Source organism: Dunckerocampus dactyliophorus, chromosome 13, assembly GCF_027744805.1.
Source record: "Dunckerocampus dactyliophorus isolate RoL2022-P2 chromosome 13, RoL_Ddac_1.1, whole genome shotgun sequence".
In the NCBI taxonomy this organism is placed as follows: domain Eukaryota; kingdom Metazoa; phylum Chordata; class Actinopteri; order Syngnathiformes; family Syngnathidae; genus Dunckerocampus; species Dunckerocampus dactyliophorus.
This window is the reverse complement of record NC_072831.1, coordinates 11,701,580-11,718,959: the sequence shown is the minus strand read 5'-3', so window position 1 is coordinate 11,718,959 and position 17,380 is coordinate 11,701,580. Positions and strand designations below refer to the sequence as shown.

The 17,380-nt window shown below is 41.7% G+C and overlaps 1 protein-coding gene across 1 annotated transcript; it reads left to right on the top strand.

Annotated features, from left to right (window-relative positions):
- The first annotated feature begins 9,206 nt into the window (after positions 1 to 9,206).
- six6a (SIX homeobox 6a) lies at positions 9,207 to 17,114 on the top strand. Its single transcript, XM_054797646.1, has 2 exons — positions 9,207 to 10,155; positions 11,120 to 17,114. Exons 1-2 carry the CDS (start codon positions 9,584 to 9,586, stop codon positions 11,283 to 11,285), a joined length of 738 nt encoding a protein of 245 aa, XP_054653621.1. The 5' UTR covers positions 9,207 to 9,583; the 3' UTR covers positions 11,286 to 17,114.
- Positions 17,115 to 17,380: the final 266 nt, after the last annotated feature.

Here is a 17,380-nt window from a genome sequence, read left to right as displayed (position 1 = left end):
ATAAACTTCATTCTTGGTTTGTTGATTTAAAATCGGTCAACACTTCATCAAGATAAAATAATTTTCATATTTTTTCTCTGCCAGTGCCTCTCAAAGTCTAGACAGCGTAATAATTACATTCGGACTCGCCTCCAGCCTCCACCTTTTATCTTGCAGTTAGGACAACTTGTTTAATTTCTCACACAGTGTTCTTCCATCACACGTTCTGACACACTGAAAGGTAATTGACCGAGTCCAAATGAGGCTTGAGTGTAATGAGTAGTCATTTAATGAAGATTAAGAAACATTTACGTTTTAAATCCCGCTCTGAAAAACAGGGCCTGGCGCACGCGGGACTCATGGACGCATGAAGCTATGCTCTCAGTGTGCCGCGGAAGCTGACAGCGCACTGACGGCTTGTGACTGCTGTGGGGCGTGGCGGACCTTTCAGCATCACCTGCCGCAGCTCAGTGAGAACAGAAACTGTAGAGCTGCAGAAGTCCCGAAATACCAGAAAACTCTCCAATGACGTCAGAAAGAGTCACTGGTTTTGTCGTTAGTCGCTTTTGAAAAAATATGTCACCAAGAGGGTTTGGAATGTCGCCTGATTTAGCGACAATGTCGCCAAGTTCGCAATTCTGGTTCTTTCGATACAGCTTTTCTCCAAACAAGAAATCTCATCACATTTAATCTTGCGAGATCTCACGACACCCCTATACGATACCATAAATTACTCAGCGATTCCCACCCCAGCTAATCATTTGTACACATTTTCTGCACAAAGTGATATTTGTATCCACTGAGAAAAGAACCAAAGGTTGTTAATTGACTGTTTCTAATGATGTAACATTACCTACTCCCTTACACAAGGCGTTGTGCATGAGCCGATTGGATCCGCTGCCACATCTTTTTGGCGGGCTTCCATACAACTGCCGAGATAAGACGGTATTAACGTCTCAGCCTCCTCTACAGCTCTGAGTGCTGTGAACTCTTTGGCAGGACTTTAATGACTCTGGATGCTCAGGCATGCACAAGATGTTTTTTTTGCCGTTACGCCACAAACGTGTATAAAGTTCTTTTGATACATTACTGTATATCATTTTTAGGGCTTTTCTTTGTCTGGAAAATAATGATAACCGTGCCTAATTCTGCATGGGCTTGTTTTAACATCTCAGTTAGAGCTCTCATAGCAGCATCGCCGCCACCGGCCACCACTGAAGATCAGAATCACGACTCGTATTGATCGGGATTTTTTTTTAGCCTTGACTAAAAAGATTCCATCTCTGGCTTTGGGTGTCTTACAGCTTGCTCATTTACAATGACCCCGATCCTCAGCACATCCAATGATTTAATCTTCCCTGGCAGTAGCACCAAGAGCACCCCTCTGCTTGCCCTCGGAACATGCATTTTTAATCAGTATATTAAGATGTCACATAACAGTCTGAGCTCATCATCGATGCTGCTGGCCATAGCACATAGGAGTCCAGCTATTTAAAGCAAGATTAGACCTGGCTGCTGGTTATTGAATTCTGAATGATGATGTGAAAAATATAGCTCATGTAAGAGCCGTAGTTGAGGGTCAAAGTAAACTGAAACTTAATATTTGAGTCTCTTTATATGCTATCATGAGATGCTACGTGGCAACAAAGAGAAGAGATCGTTTGACTCATCTTCTCAAGGTCTCCGAAGTCTCCGCCGGGCCCTGTCCTTGTAGCACAAGACTGCTGATGCCACACAGTGCACTGAGAGGGCCGCACACGGCTAAATATTTCAGCATGTGTGAGTGGCGAAAGCGAGATGACTCTCAGCCTGTCAGTTGTGTTTTGGAGTCGCAGCATCAAGCAGGGACCTGTTCAGTGACATCGGGTAGCTCCAGCCATGACATGGGCACACATATACACCCAGCGCCCTCCCCTTGCCCCTTTGTGAAACACACACACAGATAGATGACACTGTCAGCTATGTCCTGTCACACGAATCACCCCCTAGCACCAGTGTTGAGCCATACGTGCACACAGTGATCAGGCAGCTCACCATCTCTGCCTTCTCCTGCCCGTACCTAGACGGCTCCCTTCATCTTAATGAGCTCTGTCAGAGTGGCATTTGACATAAGCCATCAATAAAGCACAGCTGACAGACTGTAAGACTCTCACTGGCCTCTGTCCCTCCTGCAGTGGAAACAACTCCTGAGTTGCACGTGTGATTAAGTTACACATTCTTACTGTTTCATGATGATGTGCACACACGCACACACGCCAGCTACTTGGCTCCATGAAACAAGCATCCTCTACAAGGCTTAGAAGGCTGATTGTGATTGTTGTTTCTGTTTAATCACTAATTGAAAGTGTTAGAGCGAACAACAGAGTGTTTGGCACTCATCTTTTCAGTTAGATTTGTATCACTGTTTATTTAACTTTCTCAGTGAATATTACAATACAGCGTCCAAAGTCGAATGCAGCTGAACTCGTACAACTTTATTCTCAAAATCTTAAAAGATGGTTGTTACTGGTGCCGAGTGCGGTCCAATAACCATCAGACGGCATCTGCGAGAGAAGGGTTTTAAGAACAAAAAAGGTCTTCAAAGGCCTCGTCTCCTTCAACAACACAAAATTGCCTGTTTGGAATTTGCACGAGAGCACTAAACATTGACAAACACTGAAAGGTGGAAGAAACTTTTATTCTCTGATGAAAAAAAAATGTAACCTTGACGGTCCTGATGGCTTCCAACGTTACTGGCATGACAAGGAGATCTCACCTGAGATGTTTCCACACGGCACAGTGGAGGGGGTGCGATCATGATCTGGGGTGCTTTTTCCTTAAATGGAACAATGGAGCTTCAGACAAGTGGCAACTGGCTACGTGGAGATGTAGCAGGGGGCATCCCTCATGACTGAAAGCCCTCGTCTGTGTGGTAATGACTGGCTTTTTCAACAGGATAGCGCGGCAGTTCACAATGCCTGCCTGACAAAGGACTTCTTCCAGAGGAATAGCGCTACTCTTTTGGACCATCCTGCATGTTCCCCTGGTCTCAATCCAATTGAGAACATTTGGGGATGTATGGCAAGGAAAGTTTACAAAAATGGACATCAGTTCCAGACGGTGGTTGCCCTCCGTGAAGCCATCTTCACCACCTGGAGCAACATTCCCAGTAGCCTCCTGGAAACACTGGCATCAAGCATGTCCAAACCAATTTTTTTTAAAGAATGGCAAAGGTACTCATTACTGAGTCCTTTTTTGAAATGTTATACTTTAGCGAGTTTTCACGGTTTTTCGAGCTGTGGTCTTCACCTTTTGATCAGCTGATGAACAGCCTATTTCAGTCAAATGTTTGCCAAAAACTGCACACTCAAAAAATGTTTTGTCTGACTCCCATTTCTTCTTTTTGCATCTCTACTTAGAACCTCGTCAAGATCCAACAGTGCAAAAATGGTAATTCAACTGGTCTTGAAATTTTGACCAGGAGTGTATATGTGATCAAATATGATTTTTATTATGATTATTTCATTTCTTTATTTTCAACAGTTTGCTTCCTTTAACGCTTGTATGACTACTAACATAAAATAATACATGAAAATATTTCTGAAAGTGTGCATTTGGTGCTTGTCCACATCATTTATTGCGCTTGGCTCGCTGCCATTCTTGTAGTGACTAAAATATTCCCCTTTATTGTCAACATTATGAAATGAAAGTAAAAGTCTGCAACCGTTTCAGCAATTGTGAGTTCAGTTTTGTTGTAAAAAAAAAACATGAAGACAGAATTAAGTTTTGTAAGAACAAATCAACTTACATAAATCATTTTCTATCCTGATAGTAAGGAGGGTGTAATGCTGCACTCACTTTAGCATTTATATCATGAAGTATGAAGCCACTGCACTACGAGGTGCTTGCTATGATTCATTCCCTCGCGTTAATGAACACATTCCACGCTCCTGTTTCCTTCTGTCTGTAAACGTGCCTCAAGATGTTCAGGTTGTGATTAGGAGAGTTCACAGCAACAGACACATGAAATGAATACAGCATGCCAGATATTTTCAAGAAGGAGGTATTTGTGTGTATTATTGCTTCTGCTTTTCTGGTTTATAGATCATAATTGGCCTATATGGCAGATCCTAAAGAGATGTGTGTTAAGGTCAATGGCGAAACAGCTACCACACACCAGACAAAAGAGCAAAGTCTGTCAGAAGACACGTTTATTGACATGTATGTGTGCAGCCACTATGAGAAGGCACGATGACAATGTGAAGTGGAGGTGAGGCCCGGATGGCACGGCTGTGGCGTTGTGACCTGTGACCTGTGCCCCTGACTCACGCATCATGTAGCTCCCTGGCGCCAGAGGACCTCCTGACCGTGATGAGTTTTGACTCCTGTCACCTTCCGGTGTTGTCAAGATCCTCTGACAATGAGCAGGGATTTTTTTTTTTTTTATGCTGCACAGAAATATGGGGAAAAAATTTAAGCCGGTCTTTTAAACTTTCATCAAAATAGGCCTGCAAATTGTCATATTTTCTGGTGATATGTAAGTGAGTTGTTATGTTTTTGGAAGAGGAGCTTGTGCAGTCTGAATGCTGGTGAATGAAAGGGAGTCAGAGTGTGTGTGGGTGGCTTTGGAGGGAGGTCTAAAGACAGAGCATTCAATCAACCCACCTGTTTTGACTGTTCTGTTGATGTGGCACTGCTGCGTGTCGACACAAAAGGGGTTCATGATTTTTGTCAAATATATCGTGCAGGTTTGAAAAGGCAGACTTTTGGACACCTAAAAAAACCCTCTGGGCTTACAGTTCACCGTGGCTCAAAACGATGCAGGGATTGAAAAGAAAAGCTCAGCGATGGATGTCTATTTGGTGTATCCTGAGCTCTGCTCGAGATAAGTCACATATTGTTGTTGCCCTTCCAATTTACTGCTTGCTGTCCATGGCTGAGTGCAATAGTGGATTTACTTCTCCTAATAGTTAGCTTGACATTTCAGCATTGCCTGTTGCACACCGTCGCTGTTGTGCAAGTTATATAGGCAGTGCTTTTGTTCATTAACTGTGCTATATGCGTCTCACAAATGCAGGTAATATGGCCGTGTTGTGTAACGTGTACACTCCCCAGTTTCATTTAGCCCTCCTGTGCCCCAGAAATTGACTGCATTCAGAGTGGAATGGATGTAATAATTGCTTGCACTCTATAACATACACAGTAAATGCACCCGCCCTGGAAATAAATAAAGAAAGAAAGAAAAAGAGGGCTGGTTTTCAAGGTACTGTATTGTTAATGGATTTTTGCAGGGGATTTGCAGTTCAATCCGTATTGCATGTTTTGCAATGAGTCGCAGTGCAAGCGACAGAGTAGTTGAAACAGAGAGATTATGGGAAACATTCCATTTTGTATTCCGTGTTACAGTTTTACAGACTTTTGCTATAAAAAAAAATGTAATAGGCTCTAATTCGCCCTAAATCAGTAATAATTTTGTATATGTTATACAGGTAAACTGTTCAGCATACATGTACAACTGTTTAAAAAGCCCTCAATTTTTACAGGTTTATGTCCTTACGTTTTACTGATAACGTTTTTTTGTCACGCGTTTACATTTTGCACTTTTGGGTGGTTCTTGAATGGATCATAGTTGCTCTGAGGCACAAAAGTGAAACTTATCTGTGATTTCGACTCCAATTCCATCTGCTCATGGATCATCTTACATTATCATTCATCAGTGGTGAGTATGTATACATTTTATACTTGTTTCATAAGTGCATGAGGCATATTAGAGAAAGACTGTAGTGGAATCTAATCTAATAATTTACATTTTATTGCATATGTTGATCCGAAAACGAAGGAGAACGTCAACACCAACTGTGTGTCAAAAATAGACATTTTTATTGGTGAATCGGTTACTCGTGTTTTTTTTTCAACCATTCACCAGTGGCCCTAGAATGTAACCCCCAAGAAAAGCGCCAATCTACTGCATATGCTGCATGCAGAAATGCCAAAATGACAGTGTGTGAGAGATTTTATAAAATGACTATTTTCAGCGCAGCGCTGTCAGCGTGCTTTGCACCGTGCCTATTCGGTACCAGGATTCTGTAGCCTGCACAGGAATTGGCTGGTGGAGTTAAGAGCAAATATCGCATGCTTTGTAATAATAGAGTTCTGGTGTGCCGTGTACTGTATTCTGTGTGAAAACAAAAGCTTGGGGGAGGACTATGTGTGTCAGGGTAGGGCTTTGGCATGTATGCACGCTCCCACACTGGCTGTTGTGGCCTGTTGGCGCCCCCCAATCCATGTCAGCAGGACTGTGTGACTGAAGGACGCTGGATTACATACACTAGGGGCCAATGGGTCAACGGATAAGAAGTCTTCTCTGTTACCGCAAATCCACAGATTAAACGTAGCATCAAGGGCTAGTGCTGCCCCTGGGGCAAATGGGTCTGAAAAAGTCGACTCTCTGAAAGCTTTAGCTTAACCCTTCTGTCACCATGGTGCGACAAGCTCAACCTATGAACGGAGTCACTTTTAATTCTCAGCACATGAGCCCGGCTTTCAAATATACTGGGGTCAAACTGGGGTTAAGGGGGCATATTGATGACATAATATCTTAATTGGAAATTTAATCCCGTGCAGGGAGGCATAAATAAATAGAAAAGGCAAATGGTGGAGTCTGTGCAGCTTTCTGCTATACCAAGCCGCCTGTAGGCTAAATGCATACGTTAGCATTGTGTAACTCACTGCTCTGTGGTGTTTAAACACCACTCGTCTATTCATTATTGGTAACAAAGATGTTACACCAGCGATGTTTGCTTTGGTACGCTTGTTTGTGGGCTACACTGCAATATAGGGGGAGGGCAGATGGCGAGAGAAAGGTGCTGGAGAGGTTTGCATGGGACTGTGGCAGGATGGCTGTTGGTGACAGGCTCTTGTAGCGTCTCGTCTGCTCCAGTGATCCTCGGGAATCTGGGTCATTTCCAGCCAGTTCACATGTAGCTATTCCCCACTCTTTCCCTACTCCTTCCCTCCTGCTGCCCAAAGGCAAGCTATGACCCAGCTGCATGCTCATAATGATGATGACACAAAGTAAAATGTCTCTTATTGTAATTTGGAGGCAAAGGAAGGGTCGGTCACCACCCCTGTCATTAGTCTCATTACATTAGCACCCTGCTTATTGTCGTGTTTTGTGGCCGTGTAGCTATCTTACGTCACAGAAACATGTATTTCTTTGACAGCAACACAATTTATGAGCTGCTGTGCTGCTTTTCCTTTCATTTGCAAGTTTAATTCTTGTTTGGCATAACAAGTTGACAATCAACCAGTATCTATAATAACTGTGCATGTGTTCTCGTCATTTCTCTTTGAGGATTTCACATTGTTACACATTTATGTAAGGTTGCATTTATTATTGCGTTGGCCAGTGTTTTATTTACTATCATGGTGCTGGTTTGTGTCTTTTATCAGCTGATCTAAAAGAACTTCAATAATAGTGTGTATAAGACTCAGATTTGTACAGTAAGGTTCTTTTGCACACTGGAAGAAATAACCACTTGTTATTTTAAACAATTTTATCTGCATATCATTTCATAAACATCACCAGAAACTCTCAGTAGTTGTCTAGAGAGTTGAACATTCTTTTTAGATGAAATTATACTGTGAGGTCTTTCTGATTAAAATATGTAAAGCTCCGGGTTGTAGTGTTATTTGGCTTAATAAAGGAAAGGAGCACTTTAACAAAATTGCTCTGCAGATTTAACACAGAAAGCGGCTGCACTGAATCACATTTTGTGTGCAGACAAGTGGCTGCTGAGATGAGGATTCATGAAACAAATAGACAAAGGGGAAAAGATGTTTGAAAGAGACGCACTGTGTGTTGGTGTGCGCAGTGTGGAGATATTGGTGTCAGGAGGCCTTCTGTCTCATCACACAGTGCTACAGGCCTGGGCTCGGATACTGCTCAACCTTCAAATTGTGCACGATAAAATAATGAGGAAATTATCATTGGTATATCAAGTGGTCTGTCTGTAATTTATATGTTTTCAATGAAAAATGGCTCTGACTCATAAAACACGCCTTGTTTTTTGCTTGATAAATTTTTAAACGATGTCTATAAGCCAGACGTGTAGCTACAGACTACAATTGTTATTTTCAGCCGTCCGTTTAAGGGATCAAAAACTGCGTGATGTTTTATTGATGGTCTCTTCCTAGAAAAATTTAGTTTTGGACAGGCAGTCTGCGGGGATGAAATATTTACAAGCAGCTAAATATTTCAAAGCAGCACCTTGTCAATTTACCTTCACTGCATCATGGCACTGATCCTTTATTTACTGTCTGCCGTGATAATACGCGTTGACCTTGATAAACAAAACCTCCAGGTTGGCAGTCACGCAAATAACGCGGCCTAATGGGCTTTATGTGTTCATCAACGCTTCTTGCATTTTATGCAAATGCGATCTTCTGAACCGCATGGATCCTTTTTCTACTTTTTAATCCAAGACGATGTGTCTGCAGTCGACCAGCAAGAGAATGAACAGCTTCTTGTGCAGAAGGCATTTCATAACCCCGCATCAAGCGTCTATAATTCATGCACAAAGAGCCCGAAGGGGATGCAGCTCAGTGTGGATGCGTGTGCACGAACCAGTGTGTGTGCGTGCGTGTGTGTGTGTGTGTGTGCGTGTTTTTATGAGTGCGCGCCTATGTGAAAATAATATCGGGCCTTTCCGTCAGAGTGAACTTTAGTACTGTATCCAGCCATGAAATAATCTGACCCGACACTTGAAACCATCTGCGCTATCTATCCGCCCTCTTATTTACTAAATCAGCCTGAGCACAAAACGGAGTGTGGATGATACTAAAGCCTGCCAGGGACGTGATAATCCTATACACTCAAATGTGACACATTGATTTGGACAGAAATAATACAGATGATGCATAAATGTGTAGTATTATTTCGTCACGTACAGAAAGAGCCATGATATGTTGGTAAAATGCTCGTAAGGAGGTTCTGGACTCAAGCGTCTTTTTTTCATGTTTGCAAATCGCGACGACGATGCGTCTAAAGACGCCAAGCAAAAAGGTCAAAATGTTTATATTGTGTTTTGAAAAGGGAGGCGCTGAGATCTGCTGCGCGCCTGATTGGGCCAACTTGACAGTGATTGACGTGCAGCCATGGCAACCGGGCAGCCAATCTGCCAAGTCCAATAGGAAATCATCGGAGTGGGTTTGACTGTCTTTTTCTTCCCCCCCCCCCACCCCGCCTTTAAAAAAAATACACCTCTGCTTCGGATTTAATCCTCTCCTACTTTCAATCCCAGCCCACCTTGAAAGATACATCGCAGCTCCAGTGTTCTTTCTGTGTCCTTCCAAGTTGACCGATAGCGAGGATGCTAGTGAGGATACGGTAGGCTGCCTCCACCCCTTCAACGGCATCCTTCTTCCTCATCTCCCCGGCTTGGCCAGACCATCGCTTGTCTTCAGTTTTGGGATTGCCTTGTTTGTGTGTGGGTGGGTGTGTGTGTGGGTGTGTGTGTGTGTGCGCGCGCGCGTCTTGGATCGCCTTGGCGCGCGTAAAGCAGCCCAAGGAGTCGACGTGGAGGAGAGAGAGGAGCAAGGAGGGGGAGACCCAGGAGAAGCCTCCATGTTTCAGCTGCCCATCTTGAATTTCAGCCCCCAGCAGGTCGCCGGGGTGTGCGAGACTCTGGAGGAGAGCGGCGACGTGGGTCGCCTCGGCCGCTTTCTGTGGTCGCTGCCCGTCGCCCCGGCAGCCTGCGAGGTCCTCAACAAGAACGAGTCGGTGCTGAGGGCCAGGGCCGTCGTCGCTTTCCACACCGGCAATTTCCGCGAACTCTACCACATCCTGGAGAACAACAAGTTCACCAAAGAGTCGCACAGCAAGCTGCAGGCGCTGTGGCTCGAAGCACATTACCAGGAGGCCGAGAAGCTGCGGGGACGCCCGCTGGGGCCGGTTGACAAATACAGGGTACGGAAGAAGTTCCCCCTGCCCAGAACCATATGGGATGGAGAGCAGAAAACCCACTGCTTCAAGGAGCGGACCCGGCACTTGTTACGAGAATGGTACTTGCAGGATCCATACCCGAATCCCAGTAAAAAGCGAGAGCTTGCACAGGCTACTGGACTTACACCCACACAAGTCGGAAACTGGTTCAAAAACCGAAGACAACGAGACAGAGCCGCGGCTGCCAAGAACAGGTAAACCCGTGTATTTGAAGACCAACCTCCGTGCAGTCTTTAAGAGCTTTAAGAAAAAATACATCCATATTACCTAAGGCAGCGGGATCCAAAGTGCTGTCTGGGGGCCATTTTACACCGCGGCTCGCTCGTTTTTTTTTGTCTTGTACAAATCTAATTAATAACAACAAACTAACAAACAAAAATAGCAAAACATTGAAAAATAGAGCAAAAATTATCCACCAGCTTCAGTCTATAAAATAAGTATTAATAGCACAACGCTGGGTATTTAAAAAACAGGCCTATGTAGACATACAGTATATAAAGCTTTTTTTTTAGCCCTTTTACGAAATTATAAATATCAAATTATGCTTTCATTTTTCTGTATGCAGCCCTCTGTGGGGGGAAACCCTGCTCTAAGGCTAATCCTAAAATATGGGGGCATTTCTATTGCACCAAATCTCTTAAAGTCTAATTAAATATTTTGTAAAGAAACATTTAGGTTATTTTGATTTGATTCTGTCCCTGTAAGAACAGGTGCACACTTCAATCATTTCAACATTTCCACAATAATTACAGGAAAAATAGCATCTATTTGTGTTGTTTACTGTTTACTGTTTACTGTTTTTTGGAAGGCTTCAATTCATACATTTTAATGAAAATATTATTTTTTAAAAATTGCCCGTAATAATCGTCCCTGTTAAATTGATGATGATTTCTGCTTCGTTCCAATGACTGAGTTAATATGCATGTTACAACTGAATCAACTATAACAGCTGGTTACTTTCTATTTTACTGTGTGTCATTTATTATAGCAAAAACATCACGAGACTGATTTTTTTAGCCTTCTTTTGAAGTAATTAATAGTGCTTCGTGTCTGCCACGTGTTTTGCTCCTAGACAGCGTCCCTGTTGTCTCGCCTTTATTGTAATCATGTGATGCTTTCTGATGTCATGTCTCAAATGCACGTCCTCTGTCCACCCAGGCTGCAGCAGCAGGTCCTGTCCGGCGGCTCTGTTCGCTCCCTGGCGGACGAGGACGGCACCGTGGACCGTCTGGGGAACTCGTCCAGTCCGGAGGCGAGCCTGTCCAGCAAAGCGGCGGCCTCGGCCATCTCCATCACCTCCAGCGACAGTGAATGTGACATCTGACCACTCTGGCTCCACTCCTGATGAATGAAAGGAAAGGGAGGTTACGAGTGAAAGACAATCGAATAAAACGACTCATAGTGCCTGCGTTGAGTTACACACACACACACACACACACACACAGACACACACGCACACATTTGGATATTTGACGGTTGCCAAAAAGACGAGAAGATCTGTGATGCCTATACTTTTATTATTTTGCATCTAACATACGGATAATAACTCCCCCTTGAGTTGAAAAAAAGAAAATGAAGGCATAATAACGAGCGCCTATATAACCTGCTGTTTTTCGTGGGTATTTCATGTTGGGAAAAAAAAGAACTGTGTTATTTTTACGTTACTTTCAAAGTTTTATAAATAATGTTTATTTGCCTATTTAAAACTATCTGCTCTGTCTTTTTGGATTTCATATTCATTTCTGCTTGATGTTTTTTAATACTTGTGCACAGGTGAACCTGTTGAGCATGCGCGCTTTAGTGACGTTGTGTTTCAGTAAAAGGAACAAAAAAAAAGTAACTTAATAAAAAATAATTGTGGATCAAGAGACTAGTTTTTTGTTATTGGTGTTTGGAGGAAAATCTGGCAAAGTGACCCGATATTAAAATACAGAAGGTTTTAAACCATTTAGCATTATTTGGCATTAGCAGTTTGCATGCCTTCTAATGGCTGTCTGTCCAACCTGACACGTTTCACAGCGAGTCCTAATTGACCAGCATGCTGTGCGTCGGTAATGCAGGGTGACAGCGATGGGTCAGCGAGAGGTCAGCGAGAGGCCGACTCACTAACCCGGATGACGTGCTAGAGAGATCATGCAGATGAAAACACAGCAGATTGCGGACGTGCACTATCGAGCCTTATTAATGCGCGCATGGACGAACACCCGTCATCAATCTTGGACGGAATGCGTAGCCATTGCACGGTTTGCATGGTGCAAACGTGGAAATAAGGCATGCAAAAAATGAATACATAAAATCCAGGCGTTGATTTTATTGTATGTTGTATTTGTTTCGGACATGCTGAACACGTTACAATAAGGAGCGTCACATGGTTACGATTGCACAATTCAACATGTCCGAAAGAATAGCCCACTTCTTATAACTTGCTTCTACTGAAAAATCATTCACGCCATCTCTTTTACATGTAGACACTTTATTTTTCGTTCGCTTATTTTATTTTATTTTTTTAAGTTTGTTCACTTCCGGTGTATAAAAATAAAAAGGCCACATTTTCACAGTCTCAATTCGGGAATGGCTTTGGATATACGGACTTGTTTTTTTTAAGTAATAAATCATATTTTACTTAACACTTTTTAAAATGGTGTCTGTCAAAAGGACAAAAATGAAACTATTTTTTATCTGCAGCATAGTTTGCGTCCCCCCTAAATGTGGGCTTATGCTGTGACAATATAGTCACATGAACACGATCTGCATTTTCGTGCTATTATTACTCGGAAAGAGAACACGTGACCCCCAGTAAAGAGGAAGCACAAGTTCAAGTTTATCCTTTCCAACTGATGGGCCAGACACCTGGTTCCCTCCAATTCGCAGTGAATTAGCCCCCAGTAACTTCTGAAACGGACAAAAGGCTTACAGCTTGAGCGAGACAGAAGCCAAATGTCTGTGAAGAGAGAGGGGCGGAAACAGGGTGAGCCCAAATCAAAAAGGGGGTCATGAGGCTTTTTTGCTCTTTATCTTTTTTTGTGTCCGTCTGTTTCACAGAATGTCAGAATATTTCTGTTTCTATTGAGAGTACGGACGGGTAAGGGGTGATAGGTGAAAAAAAAGTGTTTCTTTCAGTCAATAAAGTTGTCAAACTGGTCAGCGGTAATCAGTGCTAATGATGGCTCCCAGGTCCCCTCTTGGACAAAGGGGCCCTGCTGCTGTTTTGTGAGGGTGGGCTCTCCAAAGAAAAGGCTAGTGTGTGTGTGTTTGTGTGTGTGTGTGTGTGTGTGTGTGTGTGTGCGCGTGCACTGTGGCCCTGTAGTACATTAAAAAGGTTTGAATGACTATTTAACTATCTTCTGACTTATATTCAAGCCTGCAGAATTTCAATACTTCACATTATACATTATAAATCACCTTGGGCTTCTCCAGACATGCCAGTTGTTGGTTTCGACAGGTTAAGAGTTGTTTAATCACACTCTTTGAGCTCCAGTTGTATGTTGAAGGTCAGACTGCACCATCGACTATATGCATATATAATGTCTGTTTGCTACTGACTACATAGCATTGACTATTGACGTGAAAAGTTGCTCTGAGCTCTGTGAGCACGAATAGTGGGTGCAGAACGTGGCACAAACACCTGATTTCATGCTACACTGTAAAAAAAAAAAAAAAAGAAAAGAAACACCATAGCTACACCAATAAAATTGAGGCTATAGATTGCACGTCATACTATTAAGTGAATCTGACATTGTTAAAAGTTGAGTGAATATGAATCGGTTCCAGTGAGCTCACCATAGAGTGAGGATGAAGGGGGGTAACCACACAGAACACTAACGGTTATGGTGGCAGGTAAAAAGATCACACCCAGAGATAAGCAGAACCATACAGGGCACCTACTAATACTACGTGGAATGATAAATACCAACGTGTATAACATCAAACACATCATAGTAACAACTATTTACAAATCAGTCCAGCAAAGCATGCTGGAAAGCAGGAAGTGCGCTACAGTGACGTGCTCGTCAGTTAAAAACTGACTAATTCTATTCAGTTGTTGTTGTTTTTTTACTTTTGTTGTTACTTTATGCTGGGGCCTCTTGCCAGGTCATCACTGTCAATGAGAGGCTGTTCTCACTTGATCCTACCTGGTTAAATAAAGGCGAAACGACTTGGCTTCATTCAACATTTAGTTAGTTACTTTCTAAAGTGTAGTGATTGAGTCATATAACAATTTATATAAAAATATTGGCTACGTTTAACTTTTCAACCTCCAGCCAAACATTATATTCCGAGCAAAAGCATCACTTAACTTGATACATTGTGTCTCAGGAATGTGTATTTAATAACGTAGTTTTGATCAATTTTATGTCAGTCCGTAGATTTCAAACGTGACTTGTTGTCCTGTAGGGAGCGGGCCTGTTCCTCCATGCACCTGCTCTCAACGGTTTGGGCTCCAGAGAAGCTCACATGCTGACTCATCTATTTGTGCTCGACTAACTAAAACAATTATTAATCCCACTTTTCATTATCTACAATATTTTCCATTGTTGCTCTTTACAAAATATGTTTTCATACAAATCAGGGCCAAAATGGGAAAAAAAACATCCCTCCCACACACTCACACTTGACTGCAACTCACATATTATTTCCACAAGGGCATATTGTAAAGAGCATACCCTCTCCAATGAACACAGAAAATAAGTCCTTGGTTGATAAACCGAATATCAGCCAATTGTGTGGATATGCATTCTGAGTACATGCGGTGTACACTGATATTCATACAGCAAAGGTGTGTTACAAGGTGCCAAATAAAGACTTCATCAATGATGCACTGTAATACAGTCCTGCTATTTTGAACTACAGTACTCCCCCTAATAAGCAATGACAATTTAGTTCATTCTGAAAGAAGAGCAAACACTTCTTTGTGCAGGTAGCGAGGATACACTTAGCCATGAAATATGATGATATGAGTAATACATTCAAGGTGTTCTGCTGTGAAAATTTGCTGTGCACTTGTTTTTTTGTTTTTTTTTTAAATAATCATTTTAAGATTTCCCTTTACTCCTCATTAAAATGTCTACGTGAATGAACACAGCAGTCACAGCAATGTGACAACAGCAGCCACTGCGTGCACCTCTAAAGAGCAGCAATATACATGTCGTTAAACAAGAATGAACCGATTTCATTGCGCAATATTTAATGAAGGAAAATCAATACAAAACTCCATCCAAGTCACACGTATTCCACTCGCAATCAAGTTTTATTTCCTGTCTTGCGAGTGTACAATGTGGCCTCCACCTGCAGCGCGGACAACATCAATGCGATAAGAGAATCAGCATATATCACCATCGACTGAACGTTGCCGCAGGAACGACTCGACTGCAGCGCCCCTGCGGCAGCCATTCAAAACTTAGAAAACTCCTCTTTCAACGGTCACTGACTAATTCCATGACGAGGCTTAAGGACTGCACCAATGCGTCATGAAATCAGTTCATCTTTTTCAATAACGCTGGATTCATTGGGTAATAGTAAAGACTAACACCTCTGGGTAAAGGATACAACTAACCATTTCATTTTTTTGTGGTGATCTGTATTGTTATTTATTATTGTATTATTATGCTCTTATTATTATTTCTCATATATTACAACTTGACGAGTGACGAGTCTTCTCTTGGGATGTAACGACATTTTTCATGTAACATTATCACTTGTATATGTGCCCTGCGATTGGCTGGCGACCAGTCCAGGGTGTACCCCACCTGTCGCCCGAAGTCAGCTGGGATAGGCTCCAGCATGCCCCCGTGACCCTAAAGAGGAAGAAGCGGTATAGAAAATGGATGGATGGATTATCACTTGTTTTATGTAACATCAAGACTTTTTTGTCATAAATTTTTTTCTCATAATTAGCAATTTAATTTATTCTCTTAATTTTCCGATTCGTAATTTTTGTAATTGTCTGTATTCGCCAAAAATTTGGATACTATTTTCTTAAACATTGGGTTTTTTTTGGGTAACTTCTTCATTCTCAAAAACCTCTGACTTTATTCTTGGAAAAATTATGACTTTGCTCTCGAAAAATGTAAAGAATGTTTTCTGTTAAAGTGTTAATGGTACCGCGGCATTGAATATGGATGGATGGACGTTATGGTGGTAATGGTAATGGTTTACTTCATTTTGAACACGCATACAAGTTACATTGGAATACATCACATAGTACAATTCACAGTTCCACATGTCCAAACGGAGTAGGAAGGAGAATAGCTTATTTAGTCCTAACCCCTCTGTTTCACATCAATTACAATACATTTGTTCACTTCCTCTATTCCAAATGCCAATCTTCAATACATAGGAAAATGATAAGACAGTATCACAATGTGGTACAATCAGAGTCAAGGTTTATAATCACTGTAAATGAGCTATACCACCGTCATAATGAATATATAAGAATAACAGATGAAAAGGTTAGTAGTTAACAGAAACATAGGGAGTACATACAATGTACTCACAAAGAAATGAACAGTTAGTAGTAAGTGTAGTAGTGGTGAGACATAACATTGTATATACACTTGTATTCCTTGTACTTTGTAAACATCAATGCTTGTACTGTTTTTTAAAATTGCTCATTTTAGTGCATTGAGTTCTTTACTCAGTCCGTTCCATAATTTGATTCCACATACTGATATGCTGAAGGTTTTAGGTTGGATTTTTCCCTAAGGTCGTATTTCTCCTCTCTTGTTGAGAAGAATTGTATTACGTTTTTGTGTAGCAGGATGTGCTACCCAAAAATTAGGCTTGATTCATAATTTTAGCTTTTTGAAAGTTTACCAGATCAGCAAATATTAATAATTGTGATTTTAGGAATAAAGGGTTTGTTTGTTCTCTATAAGCGGCATTTTGGATTATCCTAACTGACCTTTTTTGTAGCACAGTTAGCGAGTGAAGTGTGCTTTTAGAATTATTTCCCAATATCACCACACAATAAGTTAGATATGGTAATACCAGAAAACAACAGAGAGTTTGGACTGATTTTTGGTCCGTAACAAATTTTGCTTTATGTTTTGCAGATGTATATTCTCCTAGCTTCACACATTGCTTCCTGTTTGCTAAGTAGCTTCATACCCAGTTTAAGACTAACCTTCCGATTCCATACCTTTCTAATTTTTAAGTTAGGATATTGTGATTAATTGTATTGAAAGCATTTGTCAAATCCATTAATACTGCAACTGCTTACTTTCTGCTGTCTACAGGTTATTTCGGTTGTTTCAATTAGTGCCACGGAAATGGAAATGTTAGCTCTGTATCCGTATTGGCTGTCCGCTTGCAATTCATTCTTATTTACACATTTGTCAATAAAGAAACTGGTCGGTAGTTTGTGAGTTGAATTTTGTCTCCATTTTTGAAAATTGGAGCTACTTCAGCTACTTTCATTTT